The sequence below is a fragment of the Taudactylus pleione genome, unplaced genomic scaffold (genome assembly GCF_031769625.1).
Source record: "Taudactylus pleione unplaced genomic scaffold, aTauple2 ptg000093l, whole genome shotgun sequence".
NCBI lineage: Eukaryota > Metazoa > Chordata > Amphibia > Anura > Myobatrachidae > Taudactylus > Taudactylus pleione.
In genome coordinates this window covers 25,886,778-25,907,900 of record NW_028284495.1, presented here as the reverse complement: position 1 = coordinate 25,907,900, position 21,123 = coordinate 25,886,778, and the positions used below count along the sequence as shown (strand labels likewise).

Sequence of the window (21,123 nt, the reverse complement as noted above, 5' to 3'; positions counted from 1 at the left end):
TGTTGGAATATGTGTGTACAAGTGGCGGTGGTATGGCAGAGGGTAAGTACACACTAGCGGATGCCATGAGACAACAAACTTAACCAATGGGGTGGTTTATTTAGTAGCAATGTGAATGTACAACCGTACTGTTACGCATACACAGACTTGTTGCGTTGCGTGGAGCATACAGGTCATCAGCCGGTGACTGTATGTGGCTAGCGGTGTAGCGTCTTTAATAGGGTTGGAGAGGCAGTAGTCGCAGGGTCTCTGAGGAACTAAGTGGAAAATGTCTGTCTCCCACAGTGGCACACTAAGACAGAAATAAGATGGTTTTGCGCATGCTCAGAACTACTGACAGTGGCCATCTTAGTAAGGTATTAAGAGTCTCCCTGGAGGAACCAAAATGGAGTATACTCAGTAGTGTTCACTATCTTCAACATTGCGCAGAGCAATTCTATGCAAAATACACTATAAAAACTGGCAAAGTATCGCTCTGCATCACCCACAGACTCTGCTACTGAATCCCTTTCCACAGCAGGGAAAGACTCTTGTCCACTTTGAAACACTCACACTCAGTAAGCGGGCTCTGGCCTGATTCAGAGATGGACACAGAACACATCGCTGCCTCGTCTGTGGACACAGCAGGGATGTGTATATATTCTGCAGGCGTCTGAAGGAAAAAGTCGCCTGTCAGCATCTGTGATCCGAGTACTGCGCCCGAAGACGCAGCATCAGATCAACATTGCGACCATTGTTCTTACTCAGACTGGCTGCCTCCTGCCCGTTTGTGATGCCAGGATATCTGTGTCCTACGTCGCAGACCCTGGCCTTGGCATTCCTAGGAAACGTGTGTGACAAACCCACGTTCTGGGAACGCAGGCCGGGGCCACCCCCTCCTCACCCCCAATCGGCCACAGCATTAGCGTTCCCGCTAGGCTGTTTTAGCGAGGCGCGGCGCCCTGCCCTCCTTCTGGAGGGCAAAAAGCACCCTGCCCTCCAGGAGGAGGGCAAAAAGCGCCCTGCCCTCACAGCCTGCGGGAGCCGTTCTCACCCGCGGGACACAGTGTCCCGCGGGTGGAGAAACATGCGGTGGCCCAGTCACCGCCGGAGAATAGACACCGGGCGCATGCGCCCGGCATCTATTCTCCCTGTCTGCAGGGCTTGGGGGCTGCCCGGCGTGTCCGTAAGTGCCGGGCATGCCCCCAAGAGTGACGAAAAGGGGACGCGTCTTATAGACACGCCCCCTTTTCCGATGACCACGCCCCCTTCTCGGTCGCGCGTGCATGCCCTCTCTAGCTCCGGCGCCCTGCCTCCCGCCGGAGCTAGAAGGAACACTACAGCATGTCTACCATGCTGCAGCTAGGGGGCACTGTGTGTGATCAGAACGGGTCCTGAACATGAGCAGGAGCTCCACCATCGGAGATGTACATAAACCATCAGGCCCTCTGTACCAAAAAGGGAGACTTGGGATAATAAAACATTATACACCTAATGTAACATTGTGATGACCATCTTTTACCTCTCTCCACTGATTCTGAAAAATTTACTTTCAATGGGTTTCATTCTTCACAGGTTGGAACAAATTCCTTTGCTCTAACTGAGTAAAGGTTAATGATCCACTTTCGCAGCCCTTCTTTATTTACCGTATATACTCGAGTATAATTCGACCCGAATATAAGCCGAGGTACCTACTTTTACCACAAAAAACTGGGAAAACTTATTGACTCGAGTATAAGCCTAGGGTGGGAAATGCAGCAGCTGGTAGTGCCCCCAGTAGTAATTCCCCCTGGTTGTGCCCCCAGTAGTAATCCCCCCTGGTAGTGCCCCCAGTGGTAAACCCCCTTTCAGTGCCCCAGTAGTAATCCCCCCCTGGTAGTGCCCCCAGTGGTAATCCCCCCATTTTAGTGCCTCCAGTAGTAACCCCCCCTGGTAGTGCCCACAGTGGTAATCCCTCCCTTTTAGTGCCCCCAGTAGTAATCCCCCCCTGGTAGTGCCCCCTGTAGTGATCGCTGTAGTAATCGCCCCCTGGTAGTGACCCCTGTAGTAATCACCCCCTGGTAGTGCCCCCTGTAGGAATCGCCCCCTGGTAGTGCCCCAGTAGTTCCCCTCCCCCCAGTAGAGAGAGACATAATAAGCATAAAAAAAAAAATCACTTACCTGAAACTCCCGCTCCTGGTCCCGCTGCTTTGCATGGGAGAGACGTCATTACTCATGACGTCTCTCCCATTACCCACTGCGGGAGCTGGAAGATGGCTCCTGCAGTGGGAGCAGCAGCCGCCGATGAGAGTCTGACAGACTCTCAGCGGCTGCTGATTACAGCAAACACACAGCTTCCGGCTCCGGCGGCTGTGTGTTTGTGCTGTGTAGCGCTGACCGAACTCCGTCCGGTCAGCGCTACACTTCACTCGAGTATAAGCCGAGGGGGTATTTTTCAGCACAAAAAATGTGCTGAAAAACTCGGCTTATACTCGAGTATATACGGTACTCTTTTTTATATACAACCATAGGATGAGTGCCCCTAACCTTTAAGCTTAAATGAAATAAGGCTAATAAGACTTGAATCGAAGGAGACATACTCTATCTAAGACAGCTTAAGCAGAATTACTTTTTGAACCATTTAATTTACTTAACAGGGTCTCCAATGAATTTAAAAAGTGGGACCTAAATATTTTACCTAGTTGGGCAGAGGGGGTATTATCAAAATGACTATTCTGCTGAGGCTTCACGTCATGCTACATATTCTCCCTGTTGCCACTCTAAGTGAGTCATGTAAGACCCTACAGAAGCTAGTTAACAACTAATTTGGGAAGAGAAAAAAATAATTTGGTATTCAAGACATGAAGATGCTCTAAATCTTATGGTAGTCTAATGATGCCTGAATTTAAGGTTATTACACAAAATTTGCCCTTACAAGAATTGATGGCAAAGTTGACCATGGTAAACAAAAGTATTGGGTGAGATTGGAGAACAACTTAGCTGTGATGGATCTGCAGCTTGCTTTGCAAATGCACCAGGAATTGAGGGGCCATGTATCTTCCATACTTACTGTGTCAACTATCAATCTTACAGCATGGAACAGCAACAAGCTCCTCAACCCTCAGTTTTAAGGTGCGTACACACTGGGCGATAAAGTGGACGACTGAACGGTAACGATATCATTATCGTTCAGTCGTCCATTTTATCGTCCATTTTTAACCCCAAAAACACGAACGATAACGACGATGCGCGTTCCCGCGGGTCATTCGTCATTATCGTTCATCGGGCTGAAATGCAGGCAAACCTGACGATCTCGTCAGGTTGCTGCATGTCAGGGAATGGGGGAGAGAGCCCGGCGCTGAACGATATCGTTAATGATATCGTTCAGCGGCTGTGCTCAATGTCATGAACGACATTGAGCACAGCCTGCCGGGGACAACACTACACGATATCGCTCAGGGAGCATATCGTGTAGTGTGTACCCATCATTAGGCTTCCTACATTTCCGGAACTAGAAGACGGACGGCCCTTTGCTTCTCTGCAAATCTTATATCAGGATCTACAATTAAAACTTTGGGCCTGATTCAGAGCCGCTCGTAAGCGGCCGCTCGTTCGTTCTGACCGATGTTCGCTCATCTGCGTATGCGTACGGATTGTAATACGCATGAGCGAACCAGTCTGTGCGGCCGAAAATCGTTTGTTCGCTATATAGCGAATGCCTGCTATTTTGATTGACAGAGGGAGGCGTATGTGGGTGGTAACAGGGGATGGTGCTTGAAAACTGGGAGTGGAGATCCGAACGCAGGCGTGCTTAAAGGTCAAAACGGGCGTTTTATGGGTGTGCATAATTAATACAGCAGCGTCATTGACCACGTCACTGGGTTATTTTATAGTCAGAACTGCTCGCAATATAGTGGTAGGAAAAACCAACCACAAGAATAGCGAGCAGTTCATACGCTGTTCGATGTACTCGATTAATCAAATAAATAGCGGACATGACGAATGGGGCGAGCGGCCAGGGGGCGTATTTTTCAAAATTTCGACCGCAAGTTTTGCTCGCTCGTTCAGACTTAGAGGCGTGAACAGACCGCAATGAGCGAACGGTTCATTTGAATAGCCACCCCTTTTTTTTGAACGAACGACCGCCAATAGCAAACGGCTCTGAATCAGGCCCTTTGTCCACAATTACAGAAGAGTTTGGATCAACCCTACTTGACTTCAAGCATCACGTTCACATTAATTATTTAATTAGCTCAATGCTGAAATCTCCTCTGAAATCCTATGTCCCTTTGGGGCTTCAACAAACTAATTCTTTCAAATATATAACATTTTCCTTTGATTGGAGTCTCAGGGTTTCCCTCTCAATCGAATCAGAGGAAGAATTAAGTTGTACCTTTACTGATCAGCAAAAGCATAATGTAGTTATAATATCACATGTATCATCAACGAAGTGATGTGCGATGAGGTCAATGGCTGGGGAGGCACACATGGAGATGGGTTTGAGTGCTGGGAGCCTATCTCACCCCCTACTCACTGTAACTCTCCTCTCACTACACTAAGCTTCAGATTCCATTGATTCCCCTACCTGCATCAATGTGTCTTCTCTTGCTGCTGCTGACTGAGCTCTCATCTCTAAACACTGCAGTGCACTTCCTGGTCACATGACACATCCAAGGTGTCCATCAGTGCTCAAGGCACACCTCCCAAACTCAGAGGCATGCCTCTTTATAGCTCTTTCTGTGCAGTTTACTGCCTGTGGTGTGGCCCTGCCCCCAGCTCTGCAAGCAGTGTCTGACTATACCGAAGCAAGGCTGAGCTGTTGATGCCTCATTTCTACTCTCCCTGCAATCCCAGGGAGCTCCACAAAGCTGTTGAGTGTTAACTATAAAAATTATTACAATAATCAAAAAAGATGTCTATATGTTATAAATATCTTCTTTGTAATATTCTAATCAATTTTAGATCAAATCTCTGGAGTATGACAGGTGAGGCTCTGCCTCCCCTGACTACACATCCTTGCATCAAAGAGTTCTAGAGCACAGAAATGGTACTAAAAGCAGCTGGTGATGTGTCATAACAGCCCCATTCAACTTCATAAGATGCTCCTTGCTTGCTGAAGGGACTATGATACCATTAGCTCATTCTCACAAATTATGTGGTCTTGAAATTTCAACATTTCTGGATAAAGGTGTTGAAGAAATGGAACTGCGACCTGTGCCATGATACTCCAGCAGATTCCAATAGACAACTCATTGGTACATAAAATGCCCCTGGCTTGCCATCCGCTAAACTTTGCTAAAAAAAACTTTTTTCAAGGAATCGGAAGAAAAGGCAATTTAGTGTATACATATTGGTGTCCAGTACATAAGTAGGGATGCGTGGAGACAGCAAGGTGTTGGGCATATTGAAAGTAAAGTTTAAGCTCATGTGGCATTTCTTCTCACCCACTACTGTTGTAAATACCTAGTAATATGCATTGATTGTGTTGTATACCACTAAAATATTTAAAATTTGGTGTTTTGCTATTCTCTAAATGTATGAATTGCTAACTATTACCAACACCACAGATGCAACACAACTGCAGGAACTGTACAGGGCGTAAAAGTGGGAGCCCCATCATACAGACCTGGAGGGAGAAGTGTCAAACCTTGGGGAGAGAGATAAAGTACCAGCCAATCAGCTTCTAGCTGTCATTTCTCAAGCACAGCCTGTAAATGGACAGTTAGAAGCTGATTGGTTGGTACTTTATATCTCTTAACTTTATCTATCCAAGGCTTGATACATCCTCCATAATAGTACATTTTACTTTAGACTGGCTGACCATGGGTTATGGCTCCTGTGGGACTGGACTAGTATGCCTGTGGTAAGGATCAGGTATGCTATGTCTCTGGACCTTGCTACTTTGCGGAACTGTCATTATGCCATAAGCAGAAGGACATTGGGCCTGTTGCCATTCTTGGTGGTAGAGGAGTGAACAGTGTGCATCAGTGGCTGGAACAGTGCTCCAGAGAAATGGTGACTACAGCCACATTACTATTAGCCTGGTATGCATTGGCAATTACTAGATGATAGGAAACTTAATGATATTCATACATTAATACATAACTAGGGGGGAAACTATGATAAGAGAGGTTTTTGAGATCACAACAAGACAAGTTTAAATGTATTAATGATTGCTGTACCAATGCAGATACTGTATAATCAATAAAATGTGCAGGATGTGTTTGATTTCAGGATTAATGCATTAAAGGCTACAGTATGTTCTCCACTTGTGGTAGGTGTACCCCAAGGGGTATAGCATATAAGATTAATTATGTTAAACAGAACTCAAAATAACATATTTAGTATAAAACATATGCATAACTAATCCAGGGCCGCAACTAGGGGGGGGGCTGAGGGGTCATGTGCACCTGGCGCCATCCTCCAGCGGCACCGGGCACACACTTTTCTGTGCCGGAGGTCTGCAGATAGAGACCTCCGGCTGTGGTGCGCGCCGGACATTGAATATCGGCGGAAGATCCCGCCCTCCCTCCTGCCGTCGGAAGGTAGGGTGAGCGCTCGGGTGGGGGGCGGAGAGTCAGTGAGAGGGGCGGCAGTGCTGCACTGGGCGCACTGCCGTCTAGCTACAGCGCTGACTAATCAGAATGGTAATTTCTAATATACTGAAATGCACAATGTTCCTGATTCAGATCCGCACGCCATGCTGACATTTACGCAGTTTCAGCGATTGTTAGCCACTGCGAATGCGTGAAAGTCGCACTGTGCACCCGCACCTATTATTTTGCGATCACGCACAGGCAGAGGAATCACTCACAAAGTGAGTGACAGGTAGTAGGCATTTGTGACAGGTAGTAGGCATTTGGGGGGTAACAGGAGATGGTTAGAAAAATGCAGGCGTGTCTGATCGTTTAAAATCTGCTTTCTGGGCGTGCATAAGATAGCCACTTCGTCTGTGCTCGCAGCAGGAGAGCCCAGTGGCAAACGCAGGATTTCTAGAAAGGGGTTTCCAAATGCTTGATTTTAAAGCAAGTGTGGCCAGTCCATTAATAGGGCATGATCAGCACTTAACATGCTACAATATACGGCATACAAAGTACAGTTTACAGAAGTGTACAGTATGTAATAATTCTGACATATACAGGACCAGTGATCACAGTAAGCCATTATATGGGACAGTAGGGCCATCCTGTCTGAGCTAAATGTTTTTATTTCAGATGTGGGATCCATTCCAAATCATTTGAGCAAGTTCGGGAATCGAGAGGGGCAGAAAAAGAACCGTGCACTGCCCTGGACATATATGTACAGATTGGTCTCCTTATGTACTGGATATTGTATTATTATATAGTATTAATAATTAAACAGATGGTCTATATCAGTGCACCCCTAACCTAGTTGGTGCAAAAGTATATTCATTACTGACTGACACATTTTAAAAGATCAACAGTTCGAGATAATAATTTCATTTGTGATACTGAGGGCATCTTAAAAACATGGAACTTTTGTATTATATGCTATTTCAATTATGGGCAGCATGATTTGGTCTAGTAAGGGGGGTTTCCAGGCAACCGGAACCCCCCCTGCATTTGCCTATGGAGCCCTCTACATGTCTGTTGGCCCGCTATGTTTGCGGCAGCTTAGACTTACAAAGAAGGCTGATGGCCGTCTGATCTGCGTACGATGATTCCGGTTTTGTGCGTTTGCAATTAATGTGAGATGCTTTCAGTGGGCGTCTCTAAGCACTGGACAGTGGGCGAGTCATTAGCATATGTTTGCAATTGCGATATGTGAGATATATGGCAGCTGCGCTGCGATGGCATTTGCGTGCGGATCTGAATCAGGCCCAATGAGTGTTTAGGAAAACATGTACTTAGATTACGCTGCAGATTGGATAAATAGACAAACATAGGGATACTTACTATAGCAAAGAGTACCTGGAGAATATTTACCATCACAGGTGGGTACATATTAAAAAATATATATTAAATAAGATATATTGAGAAAGCCCTGCAGCAGCTGTAATACTCACTTGGTGTAATGCACTAGTGGTTTGACAGTAATAAATGGTCTCAGCAATGTCTGGGCTCTGCCCTCCCAGCACCACAGCGTCGGGTAGTAAGTTTCTGTCACTGCTGGGCAGTAGGTCTTCAGGAAGCGGCACAGGGGCTCCCCGCCGGTCACCAGCTGGGGCTTCTGTGGAGAGAGAAAGGAGAGGTGAGCACAATGACACGGTGCTGCAATGTATATGGGAGAAGCTTTCCTCGCGTGCAGCGCTCTCACCTTGGCAATGGCACTCAGGTAGTAGCAGGCATAAGCGGCGCCGAAGCCCAGCACCAAGGACAAGCCCACCCCGGAGCCGAACAGACCCACTCGCACTTGGCTTTCCAAATAGAGTGTGAGCTCCCTGGTCAGCCCTTGCAGATTGATGATCCCCAGCATTGTTCCACCCGCTGTCACCCTGCCAGCCCTGCAGCCACATGCAATAATGACAGCGGCCCCGGGCAGCAACAGCAGGAGAAGCACAGGAACCGGCGGTGCGGCACTGGGAAGATGAGGAGATTGTTCTTGCTCCACCTTCATCCAATCGGTCACCAGGAAGACGCAAATATCCGCCCCCTCTGCTGTCACGACCAATCAGAAGGCAGCAGTTTTCCCAGGGGTAGGCCATTAATAATCGCCATCGGCAGATGTGGGCGTCGTGTGCAGCGGCATCATCATCCTCATCCTTCTGGTACTAACAAAGCGGCGTCTCAGCGACCTGTCACAGATTACTCCGCCGGCAGCAGCTCTGTGTCACAGGTGTGTCTGCTGCGAGCCGTGCCTGGGTTATCACATGATCTGTCCTGCCGGCTCCTCCGTGCTTCCCAGACATACACTATACACAGCTGGCTCTGTACTCCCCATCCATCCACTAATATACAGCCGGCTCTTCCCTGCTCCTTATCCGTAAACTATACACAGCCTGTGCTCCCCATCCATACACTATGCACAGCCTGTGCTCTTTATCCATACACTACACACAGACAGTGCTACTGTAACCTATCCATGCACTATACACAGCCTGTGCTCCCCCATTCGTGCACTATGCACAGCCTGTGCTCTCCATCCTTACACTATACACAGCCTTTGCTATCCATCCATACACTATACACAGCCTGTGCTCCCCATCCATACACTATACACAGCCTGTGCTCCCCATCCATACACTATACACAGCCGGCTCTGCTCCCCATCTATACACTATACACAGCTGGCTCTGTGCTCCCCATCCATGCTCTATACACAGTCCGCTTTGTACTTCCCATCTATACACTATACATAGCTGGCTCTGTGCTCCCCTTCCATACTCTATACACAGTCAGCTCTGTGCTCCCCATCCATACTCTATACACAGTCAGCTCTGTACTTCCCATCCATACACTATACACGGCCGCTTCTGTGCTCCCCATCTATACACTATACACAGCTGGCTCTGGGCTCCCCATCTATACTCTATACACTATGCAAAGCCGGCTCTGTGCTCCCCATCTATACACTATACACAGCCGGCTCTGTGCTCTCCATCCATACACTATACACAGCCGGCTCTGTGCTCTCCATCCATACACTATACACAGCCTGTGCTCCCCATCCATACACTATACACAGCCGGCTCTGCTCCCCATCTATACACTATACACAGCTGGCTCTGTGCTCCCCATCCATGCTCTATACACAGTCCGCTTTGTACTTCCCATCTATACACTATACATAGCTGGCTCTGTGCTCCCCTTCCATACTCTATACACAGTCAGCTCTGTGCTCCCCATCCATACTCTATACACAGTCAGCTCTGTACTTCCCATCCATACACTATACACGGCCGCTTCTGTGCTCCCCATCTATACACTATACACAGCTGGCTCTGGGCTCCCCATCTATACTCTATACACTATGCAAAGCCGGCTCTGTGCTCCCCATCTATACACTATACACAGCCGGCTCTGTGCTCTCCATCCATACACTATACACAGCCGGCTCTGTGCTCTCCATCCATACACTATACACAGCCGGCTCTGTGCTCCCCATCTATACACTATACACAGCCGGCTCTGTGCTCCCCATCTATACACAGCCGGCTCTGTACTTCCCATCTATACACTATACACAGCCGGCACTGTACTTCCCATCTATACACTATACACAGCTGGCTCTGTACTCCCTATCTATACACTATACACAGCCGACTCTGTACTTCCCATCTATACACTATACACAGCCGGCTCTGTGCTCCCCTTCTATACACTATACACAGCTGGCTCTGTGCTCCCCATCCATGCTCTATACATAGTCCGCTTTGTACTTCCCATCTATACACTATACATAGCTGGCTCTGTGCTCCCCATCCATACTCTATACACAGTCAGCTCGGTACTTCCCATCCATACACTATACACAGCCGCTTCTGTGCTCCCCATCTATACACTATACAAAGCCGGCTCTGTGCTCCCCATCTTTACACTATACACAGCCGGCTCTGTGCTCCCCATCTATACACAGCCGGCTCTACACTTCCCATCTATACACAGCCGGCTCTGTACTCCCCATCTGTACACTTTACACAGCCGGCTCTGTGCTCCCCATCTATACACTATACACAGCCGGCTGTGTGCTCCCCATCTATACACTATACACAGCCGGCTCTGTGCTCCCCATCTACACACAGCCGGCTCTGTACTTCCCATCTATACACTATACACAGCCGGCTCTGTACTCCCCATCTGTACACTATACACAGCCGGCTCTGTACTCCCTATCTATACACTATACACAGCCGGCTCTGTACTTCCCATCTATACACTATACACAGCTGGTTCTGTGCTCCCCATCCATACACTATACACAGCCGGCTCTGTACTCCCTATCTATACACTATACACAGCCGGCTCTGTACTCCCCATCTGTACACTATACACAGCCGGCTTTTTGCTTCCAATCCATACAGTATACACAACGAGCTCTGTACTTCCCATCTATACACTATACACAGCCGGCTCTGTGCTCCCCATCTACACACAGCCGGCTCTGTACTTCCCATCTATACACTATACACAGCCGGCTCTGTACTCCCCATCTGTACACTATACACAGCCGGCTCTGTACTACCCATCTATACACTATACACAGCCGGCTCTGTACTTCCCATCTATACACTATACACAGCCGGCTCTGTACTCCCCATCTGTACACTATACACAGCCGTCTTTTTGCTTCCAATCCATACAGTATACACAACGAGCTCTGTACTTCCCATCTATATAGTATAATGTGCTCCCCATCCATACTCTATACACAGCCAGCTTTGTGCTTCCCATCCATACAGTTTACACGCACATGGCTCTATACTCGTCATATATACACTAATCACAGCCGACTCTGTGCTCCGCATCCATACTGTACACTATATACAGTCGGCTTTTTGCTTCCTATCCATACACTATACACAACCAGCTTTGTATTTCCCATCCATACAGTGTACACAGCCGGCTCTGTTCTCCCCATCTGTACACTAATCACAGCCGACTCTGTGCTGCGCATAAATACACTATATACAGCCGGCTTTTTGCTCCCCATCCATACTCTATACACAGTCAGCTTCTTAAGCTCAGTTGCTGCTTGTCTGGATCCTGAAATCTAATGGTCCTGTTTGATAAAAGGAATAGGTACATGAAATTAGGGAAGGGAATGGGATAAAAAAAAATATTTATTGTTTCAATATTTTTTTACCATTGAGGGGGATTGATTGAAGTGAAATATTGGTTGTGAAACATTGATTTTTAATTATTTACTAGTGAAATAAAGTTTTACACTGCAGCAATAGTATCTATTTGTGCTGCACAGTTCTGTCTCATAGAGTGACTGTTTGCTGGGCTGGCTGCTGTTCACCCGCTCCACATGCCGAATAGCTCTGCTATAAGTCACAAATGTCACCTTCTGATCTGACCAAACAGCATTGTGATCAGTGGCGGTTCCTACCTTTTGCAATCCGGGGTGCTGCAACTTAGGTCAGCGCTGTCCCTAATCTTGTACAGCCCAAGCCGCCCAGCTCGTGGAAGAAAAGGATAAAAAAAACCTGTGCATGCGCAGCTGGAGTATAACAGCTTCTAGAAGCATATTACAGCCAGCGATTGGCACATCATCGTCCTGTCAGATCTTTTCTGCTGCACGAAAGATCTGTCGATCTCGTCCATGATCCAGCGACATATCGTTCAGTGTGTATGCCTGAATGATATGTTGTTCGGATCAGTGTGATGCAGCATGCACGGAACAGTTAGATCCGTGATGCATGCATCAAGACACAGATAAAACCTGTGATAAAAGACACAGATGCAGGGACAGCCATGCCCCCCAAAGCTCAATTAGCCCTGGGCTTTGAAGACCCAGTACTGGTTGTGCTAAATACACGGGACAAACAACGTAGGAGTCCCTTGTATTTAGCACAACCAGCACCGGGCTTTTCAGAGCCAGCCCTGGTTGTCAAAATATAGGGTACAAAAAAAAAATCCCCAGAAATCCCGGTGCTGAGCGCTCATTGGTTGAAAGAGACGAGCCTTCTGCCTCTCAGCCAATAAGTGGTTCTCACCATTGACTTTAATGGTGAGAACCGCATTACCTTAGCGGTTCTCACCATTGAAGGTGAACATACCTTCTAACTGGCCTTTCAGTGAGAACACAGGGCCTGATTCAGAGCCGCTCGTAAGGGGCCGCTCGTTCGTTCCAAGCGATGTTTGCCCAACTGCGCATGCGTATGGATCGTAATACGCATGAGCGAACCAGTCAGTGCGGCCGAAAATCGTTTGTTCACTAAATAGCGAATGCCTGCTAATATGAGTGACAGGAGGAGGCGTATGTGGGTGGTAACAGGGGAAGGTGCTTGAAAACGGGGAGTGGAGATCCGAACGCAGGCGTGCTTAAAGGTCAAAACGGGCGTATTATGGGTGTGCATAATTAATACAGCAGCGTCATTGACCACGTCACTGGGTTATTTTATAGTCAGAACTGCTTGCAAGATTGTGGTAGGAAAAACCAACCACAAGAATAGCGAGTAGTTCATACGCTGGTCGATGTACTCGATTAATCTAATAAATAGCGGACATGACGTAGGATGCGAGCGGCCAGGGGGCGTAGTTATCCAAAAAACGACCGCAAGTTTTGTTCGCTCGTTCAGACATGGAGGCGTGAACAGACCGCAAAGAGCGAACGGTTCATTTGAATAGCTGCCCCCTTTTCCTGAACGACCGTCCGCAAATAGCGTCCGGCTCTGAATCAGGCCCACAGCCTGACTGTGCATGGCAGTCCCTATAAGTCGGGACTGTCCCATCAAGAACTTTGAGGGGGCCACGACATTTTTATTTTTACACTTTTTTTAATTTTTTTTTTTTACACAGATGCATGGACGGATCTCATGCATCTGTGTCTTATTTTTTTTTCTCACACAGATGCATGCATCACGGATCTCCCTGATCCATCCATGCATCTGTCTGCTATCGTGCACAATCTAATGATATGCAACTCATTAGGTTGTGAATGATAGATCTTGTATGGTGTGTCCTGGAGTGCCGGGGAGAGGTCAAGGTAAATTGCTCACAATATTGCATCGTTGAGCACATCGTTCCGTGTGTAGGCACCATTACTGTGCTATCAGACTCCGAACTGGCAGTCCCACAGGGGGAGGAATTTCCTCCCCTGAGACTGCTTGCCCTGTGTGAGATTAGCAGGTAGGGATTCCAATAGTAAGCCACTATACTGCCAACACATGCAGGGCAAGTCAACACAGGGGGACTGTCTCCTGCTCCGTGCTGTGCTGTGCTTTGCTCGCCCTGCTAGTGATGATCGCGCGGGCCCTTTGAGTGGGAGGTGCTGAGTCAGGAGGACCGGAGCTCTCTTAGGACTCAGGGGGTCATTCAGACCCGGTCGTTAGCGCCGATGCGCTCGGACCAGGTCGATGGCCCCCACAGAGCATGCGCACTACGGCGCCGTCGTGCGCATGCGTGAGACCCGCTACGACTGACAGCGCCGGTCGTAGCGGGTCTCGATCCAAAGGGGGCGAGCTGTCGATGTTGATTGACAGCTCGCCCCGTTTGGAAGGCGGGCCGGGGGGGCGGCCCCACTGACATCACTAGTGATGTCAGTGGAGAGCTTCCGGCTCAGACAGAGCCGAAAGCTCTCCGGGGCTTACGACAAGGGAGACCCTACCCTAGGGTCTCGTCGTAAGCCCCGATGGTCGCGATGGTCTTGACCATCACCTTAGGCGGTCGTAAGGCTGTGGGTGTTAACCCACAGCCTTACCACCGCAAAGGAGGACGTCTTGAAAATTCAAGAGGTCCTCCCCTCATTCAGACCGACCGCACGCTCTGTGCGACCGGCTCTGAATGAGGTCCTCACAGTGGCTGATTTTTACAAGGGGACTGCAGTCGCACAGCCCCTAGGTAGAATCCGCCACTGATTGTGACTATAAAGCCAGATAAGTGCTCTTACCGTGATAGAGCACTTGGCTATGACATGTAGGGTCTGTAAATCACACAAGTATTTCTATCTCAGAGATCACAGTGAGGTGCTTGGTTGTCAGGTTCAGTGCACCAGTCACATTCCCATCCTGTAGAGTTAGGACAGGCATCCTAATAAACTTTGGTGGGTTCATTAACTTTTCATCAACAAAAGAGTGTTAGAGGTGCATGTTGTGGTGGTGCAAGCCTGCTGCTGTGCAGGTGTAGAGGGGCCTTGCCTCACGCCACTCGCTCTCACCTTCAGGCCACCGAGGATACTCTGTTCGACGGTCCTGGATCGCTCCTGGACTCTACAAGGGAGGCGCGCTGAACCTGGATGACCTCCACTAGGATCAGTGCGTGGTCATCAGTGGCACTTTGGCACCAGACTGGTTACACCTTAGAGCGAAACACCGGGGTGCAACCAAAAAAAAAACACCTGAGGGCAAGGGGGAAACGTACAACACAAATTACACACAAACCACAACTCACCTGGATTTACTGTTGTCAACTTGGTGGACGAATGATCGCACTTTTGGTATTTGAAACTAAGCACAAGACAGCCCACCAATGCGGCTACTATACACGACTATACTAACAACGATATAGTGGGCAATAGTACAGCAAGGGGCCTTACCAAGGGCTTACCTGATCAGCCCACCTCACCTATTAACACAATGCGGTATTTCTGCCCTTACAAGGGCACCTTGCTTGGCCTTCCCTGGAGCTGGGCAGCTGCGACTCCTCGGCTTCTCCCGTTGACTCCCCGTCTTTACTGAACCTCCTCTCTGATGGCCGCGGTAACTCCGGCCGCAGCGATCCTCTGGCGTCTATTCAAAACAACTCCCTGTCGCACCATGCGTGGCGGCATAAATAAGTCGCCTCATGGCCTCCTGGGAGCAGCTTCTGAGCTTCAGCCAAGCTACACTATACAGCGTCTGGCGACATGACACCATACATAAACCCCCTCTGACATGATACGCACAGTGCTATGGTCTCACGTGATGATGCTGGACACGAAACCTGGGCAGAATTAAATAAATTCATAGGATGTTAGACACCCCCCATGGGCAGAGCAAGGCACACCCCTTTGGAAAAGTTCTACGAACCCCTCTGAAATTATTTTTCAAATTAGGTAAGTATGGCTTCTTGTTTTTGAGAGGATTTCAGACTGGATTGCAAATCTTGTGGTTCGGCAACATAGGAGGAGGGGAGATATTTTGGCATGATGTTATTGTTCAAGCATTTACTCCTTTCATTTCCAGAGCTCACAGTTTAGAGGGAACGCAGAACATAACCTAAACAGTATTCTGTAAACCAAACTGTACTGCACTTTTTTATCATTCATTTCTGAGCTCATTTTTCCTTTCGTCATTAGAATGCAAAGAAAACCAATACGGTGCACATTAATTTTCACTTACATATACAGGGCCATGCTGCAAATGTAATAATGACAGAAAGCCTATTCTGTCTGCACATTTATTATTATACTCTCTTACTGTACTTGGGGGAGTTTGTATTTTCTTGTTCAAGTTCTTAATTTACACTAGAGGAAACCACATGGTATGCAAGCCTGCTTAAGGCAGTTAGAGATTGTTCTGCTCTATGCCCTACCTTCCTCATAATCTTAGTTTCACAAATTTCAATCATCTAAAATGACACAAGTGCTGTAGAATCTCTCTTCAGTAGCAGCACACACTGGGCCTGATTCAGACCCGCTTGCGAGCGCTGAGCGCTCGCAAGCGGGTCGATGTTGGCCCAGTGCGCATGCGCACGACGGAGCCGGCTCAAAGGGGGCGGCCAAGCCGTCGCTCCGGGTCTCGTACCAAAGGGGGCGTGCTGTCGATGGTGAGTGACAACATGCCCCCTTTGGTGGGCGTGCCGGGGGCGTGGCTGCCCAGACGGAGGCGTTCCCATGGGAACGCCTACCGTCTGGGGCCGGCCCCACTGACATCACAAGTGATATCAGTGGGAGTGCTCTCGGCTCTAATAGAGCCGAAAGCACTCCAGGGCTTGTGGCAACGAGACCCTACCACAAGGGTCTCGTTGCATGCACGGGGTTATGTATGCCCAATTTATGACTTGCTCAGCGACCTGGGAAAGAGGAAAAGGGACAGACGCACAAAAGTGAGATATTCATGCAAACATAGGGGAGGGGGCAGAGGCGGACATAGGGAGAAGGGGAAAGAGGCACAAAGACAAAAGATGGAAACACACAAATGTGGCATGTAGGAGTCGGGTGGGTCGGGACCATGTGGTTCACAGTAATGAGCCAATAGAGAAAGCACGAAAGGAGAAGAGGTGGTTAGTTAACGCTCACCTGAGTAGAGGTAGGGTTCACGCTCTGTAAATTTGGTGCTCGTTCCCTGTCTTCTGTATGGCAATAGGCCGCACATGGGAAGTAGGGTGCCTCTACTCCTAACTTTCTGTTCCTATATTACCTTCTCTTCAGTGGAGTATCTATCATTGGTGCAGGGTGTGCAGTGCACATGGGACCAGGGGGACCCCACACTGCAGACCCTGCTTCTAGGACCGACCACTGTGCCTCCCATACGGATCGTGGTGCCAAGTTATTAGTGATGTATCTTGTTTATTACAATTTTTTGAGGTAAGTTATCTGCTGTGCCTCAGAAGTGATCTGTCTGTCAGCTGTCCCTGAAGCTGGGTACACACTATGTGATATGTCATTCGTACTATCGACGGACGACATATCGCATAGTGTTTCTGTCGGTGCATACGGGCGACCCACCGACCACCTGTACACTGGCCGCAGGAACCCCTGACACTTACATGACTACAGGACAGGCAAATTGAAATGACTGCCTGGTTGGGATATCTGGCCAGACAATCGAGCGCCCGATTGGTAGGTGTGTAAAGCTTATCAAATTGGCCGCTTGGTCGCTAAAGTGTGCATCTAGCTTGAAGTAGGCAGCACATGGACAGGGGGAGGCTTCCTATGATTGCTCAATATGTCTGTTGGAAGTCAGCCGCCAGAGCCATTGTAACTGCATACACACAGATGTAGTCACAGGCTGAGACACACCCCTGATACAGTCACGACACACAAACGCTCACTGACTGTAAATCAGTCTGCATCCAAATCCTCACCGCGACCGCCATTGGTAATCCATAGGGACATATGCGTATACATACAAAAATAATTGCTCACCTTCGTAAACATCTGCATTGTGTCCACCTCCAATTTAGGCCCTATATCATTAAGTGCTTCTAGCTGTGTTTTATGATTATTTACTGTGGAGCCTGTGTGTATCTGTGAATTGAATATAAAAGGGGTGCATTAGCGCTTGGTGCAGCTTGTACCCAGGTGCAGAATATTCAGTTGAGCAAACAATATTGCACTGCAAATACAAACTTTTTCTGCATGCAGGGCACAGCTCTATTATCGACACAAGATGCGCAGTTTCTGTGACTACAGAGACTCAACCTTTTCCCTTTTGAGATCGGCCAATGGGTGCAGCTGTAGTAAGTATTCTATCTGTATCGTATCTCATAGACTTTCTTTGAATTTTATGGCAATTGCAAAAATGGTGATGCTAACTAGGGTGCTCCCTGCATTGTATAGCACTCACTAGGATGCTCTCCATATTGTATGGCGATAACTAGGGTGCTCTCTGTATGGCGTTCACTGAGGTTTGGCTGTGCTGCTTTATAATGTTTATGTAGTGCATGTGAGTGTGGGGTATTAATGTAATGTTAGAAGTGATTACTGATGTAATTTTGATGCAAATAATGTGTATATATATGTGAACAATGATGTACATGGCGCAACTAACCACATAGTGCCAGAAAACTTATGAAGAAAGATATATAGTAATTGTGAATCAACCAAAAAATGCGAAAGAAATGTGTGATAGTCAATAGTGTGTTGCGCTCCCTTTTTTCTTTGAGGTGGCTGCTGCAATCTTCCAAAAGATGATATATTAAAAAAATCATCAGTAAAGAATAATTAAAACAAGTGAAGGGTGAGCGCCTTCAGTGCAAACGATGTGATATGGAACCTTATTGTGTCCAATAATCTTCAGAGAATTTTCAAATGTCCTTGTGCTAATCGTTTCCTTGGAGAATCCTCATAAATACTCCTGTGATAAGTATATGCGGGTGTTACCGTTGGATGGGGCTCCAGACAACCAGAAAGAATACTTAAAGGAGTGAGACACCAGGAGACGTAGGGAGAAATCTTAAGTGACTTTATTGTCACAAAAGAAACAGGCAAGCACGTATAAAATAATAGTGCAAAGTACAAACGGTGAGGCTGAACGCCGATGGTGCAGTTGAATGCCGATGGTATGGATGGGGAGCCGATGGTGCGGCTAAGGAACCGAGTCGCGGCTAGTGAGCCGAAGAGAAGTGGCGATTGCGTCAGTGAGGACGTAGGGCCTTGAGGGTCAATAGATGCGGCACAGGCCGGGTTGCGGCTAGTGAGCCGAATGAAGTGGCGATTGCGCCAATGAGGACGTAGGACTTTGAGGGTCAATTGGTGCGGCAAGGGCCGAGTTGCGGCTAGTGAGCCAAATGAAGTGGTGATTGCGCCAGTGAAGACGTAGGACCTTGAGGTTCAATTGATGCGGCACGGGCCGGGTTGCGGCTAGTGAGCCGAATGAAACAGAGTCACAGAACAGGTGTGCGTACCTGTAATATGAGGCTGAAAGTGCAAGTATGTTGAACTCCCAGAAGGAACTAGTAAAGTAGTCCAGACTTGACGAAGATGCAGCTGATTCAGGAATACATGCAGGTAAATAAATGATGTGTATAACTCAGTCACTAAGCATATGCAGAATGTGTACAAATAAAATGACAGTAACAACTGCAGCAGTAAGGTGGGATTTCCAACTTGCAAAGTGAGTTCAAATTTGTTGAAGGTACGGATGGTATAATTATACGTGCAGGTTTAGTAATAGTATGTTATACTCATACACTAAACATGATGGATGTGTATAGCTGAATGAGAGCAGCAGCAGCACGGTGTAGATCAGGCTCCGGAGGCCTCTCCATGTAGCTGGCATGCCAGAGGATATTCCACGGAGCAGGTAACTGAGGAAGCATCCATGTAGCTGGCATGCCAGAGGATATTCCACGGAGCAGGTAACTGAGGAAGCAGCATGCTGGAACCACAGTGTCACAACACAGTCAGCTGATATGTGGGAGGAATGAGCTAGTACCGTGTTTCCCCGATAATAAGACCTACCCTGAAAATAAGCCCTACCCTTACTTTTGTAGCCCGGTTTAAAATAAGCCCTACCCCGAAAATAAGACCTACCTGTTTTTCTTTTTGAGTTGGGAACGCTGCAGAGACCAGCGTTCCCAGTCATGCAGTGAGCGGGTGATGTCATGACGTCACCCGCGCGCTGAGGATCCTGTGCGGCCGCGCCTGCTGGATCATATTAGATCCAGTCAGCGCGCAAGTGAAAGCGACATCCCGGACGGCGGTGACTCAGGTAAGTACCGTACTTGCACTGCAATAAGGGGGCCTGCATAAAGGACACTGCTACAGGGGGGGCCTGCATAAGGGGCACTGCTACACAAGGGAGGCTGTATAAGGGACACTGCTACAGGGGGGGCCTGCATAAGGGGCACTGCTACAGGGGGGGGCCTGCATAAGGGGCACTGCTACACAAGGGAGGCTGCATAAGGGGCACTGCTACAGGGGGGCCTGCATAAGGGGCACTGCTACAGGGGGGCCTGCATAAGGGGCTGTCAATGTTAATTAAAATAAGACCTACCCCGAAAATAAGCCCTATGGTGTTTTTTGGAACCAAAAAAAAATAAGACAGTGTCTTATTATCGGGGAAACAAGGTAGTGGCCGGAGGCCAATGAAGCAGCTTGGAGGCTTAGAAACAGTCTGTGCACTGGTGCGGCTTGGAAGCTGAGAAACAGTCTGGGCAATGGTGCAGCTCGGGAGCTGAGAAACAGTCTGTGCACTGGTGCAGCTTGGAAGCCAGGAGACAGTCTGTACAATGGTGCAGCTTGGTAGCTGAGAAACAGTCTGGGCAATGGTGCAGCTCGGGATCTGAGAAACAGTCTGTACACTGGTGCGGCTTGGAAGCCAGGAGACAGTCTGTGCAATGGTGCAGCTTGGAAGCTGAGAAAATGACTCCATAAACAGGAACTGTGAAACTTGGAAGACTGGCTAGGACCTCTGAGAACAGAACAACAAACACAGCATGTCAGACAATATAACCAGCAGCCAGTGCAGGGCTGGCTGTATACTTATGAGATACAGGATCCAATCAGAGACAATTCCTGGAGAGTAATTCCTGATCAAAGGCATGTATGTGTGTACCTGCTCTGCAAACAAACAGCTAGTTAATTAATGAGCACATGAGCTCAGTACACAGACAGGCAGCAATGACAGACCATCAGCTGTACACAGATAAGACAGGATTAGATGCAATATCCCAGTCGCAACTATGGCTGGAACCTGCCACCAAGATGATCCGCTACCCGCGGATCCTAACAGCGGGTAAGTGAGAAGGAAAAAAAAGAAAAAAACAATAGTGTAACTCTGAAAAACAGAATATAAATTTGTGTTCTCATTCAAAATGTGAAAAAAAAAAATTGTGTTTCAAAGACCTTAGTAAGTGTAATTAGCACACAGCAAGTGCCTCAAGGTGACCTGCACCA

The 21,123-nt window shown here is 48.1% G+C and overlaps 1 protein-coding gene across 1 annotated transcript in view; it reads right to left on the bottom strand.

Annotated features, from left to right (window-relative positions):
- The window catches only part of ABHD3 (abhydrolase domain containing 3, phospholipase), a 78,269-nt gene extending 69,734 nt beyond the window's left edge, over positions 1–8,535 (bottom strand). The window contains exons 1-2 of the mRNA XM_088469796.1: positions 8,236–8,535; positions 7,985–8,148 (exon numbers count right to left, since the gene is read on the bottom strand). Of these exons, the coding sequence (XP_088325922.1) occupies positions 7,985–8,148; positions 8,236–8,535 (464 nt within the window). The remainder of the gene's footprint in view (positions 1–7,984; positions 8,149–8,235) is intronic.
- Positions 8,536–21,123: the final 12,588 nt, after the last annotated feature.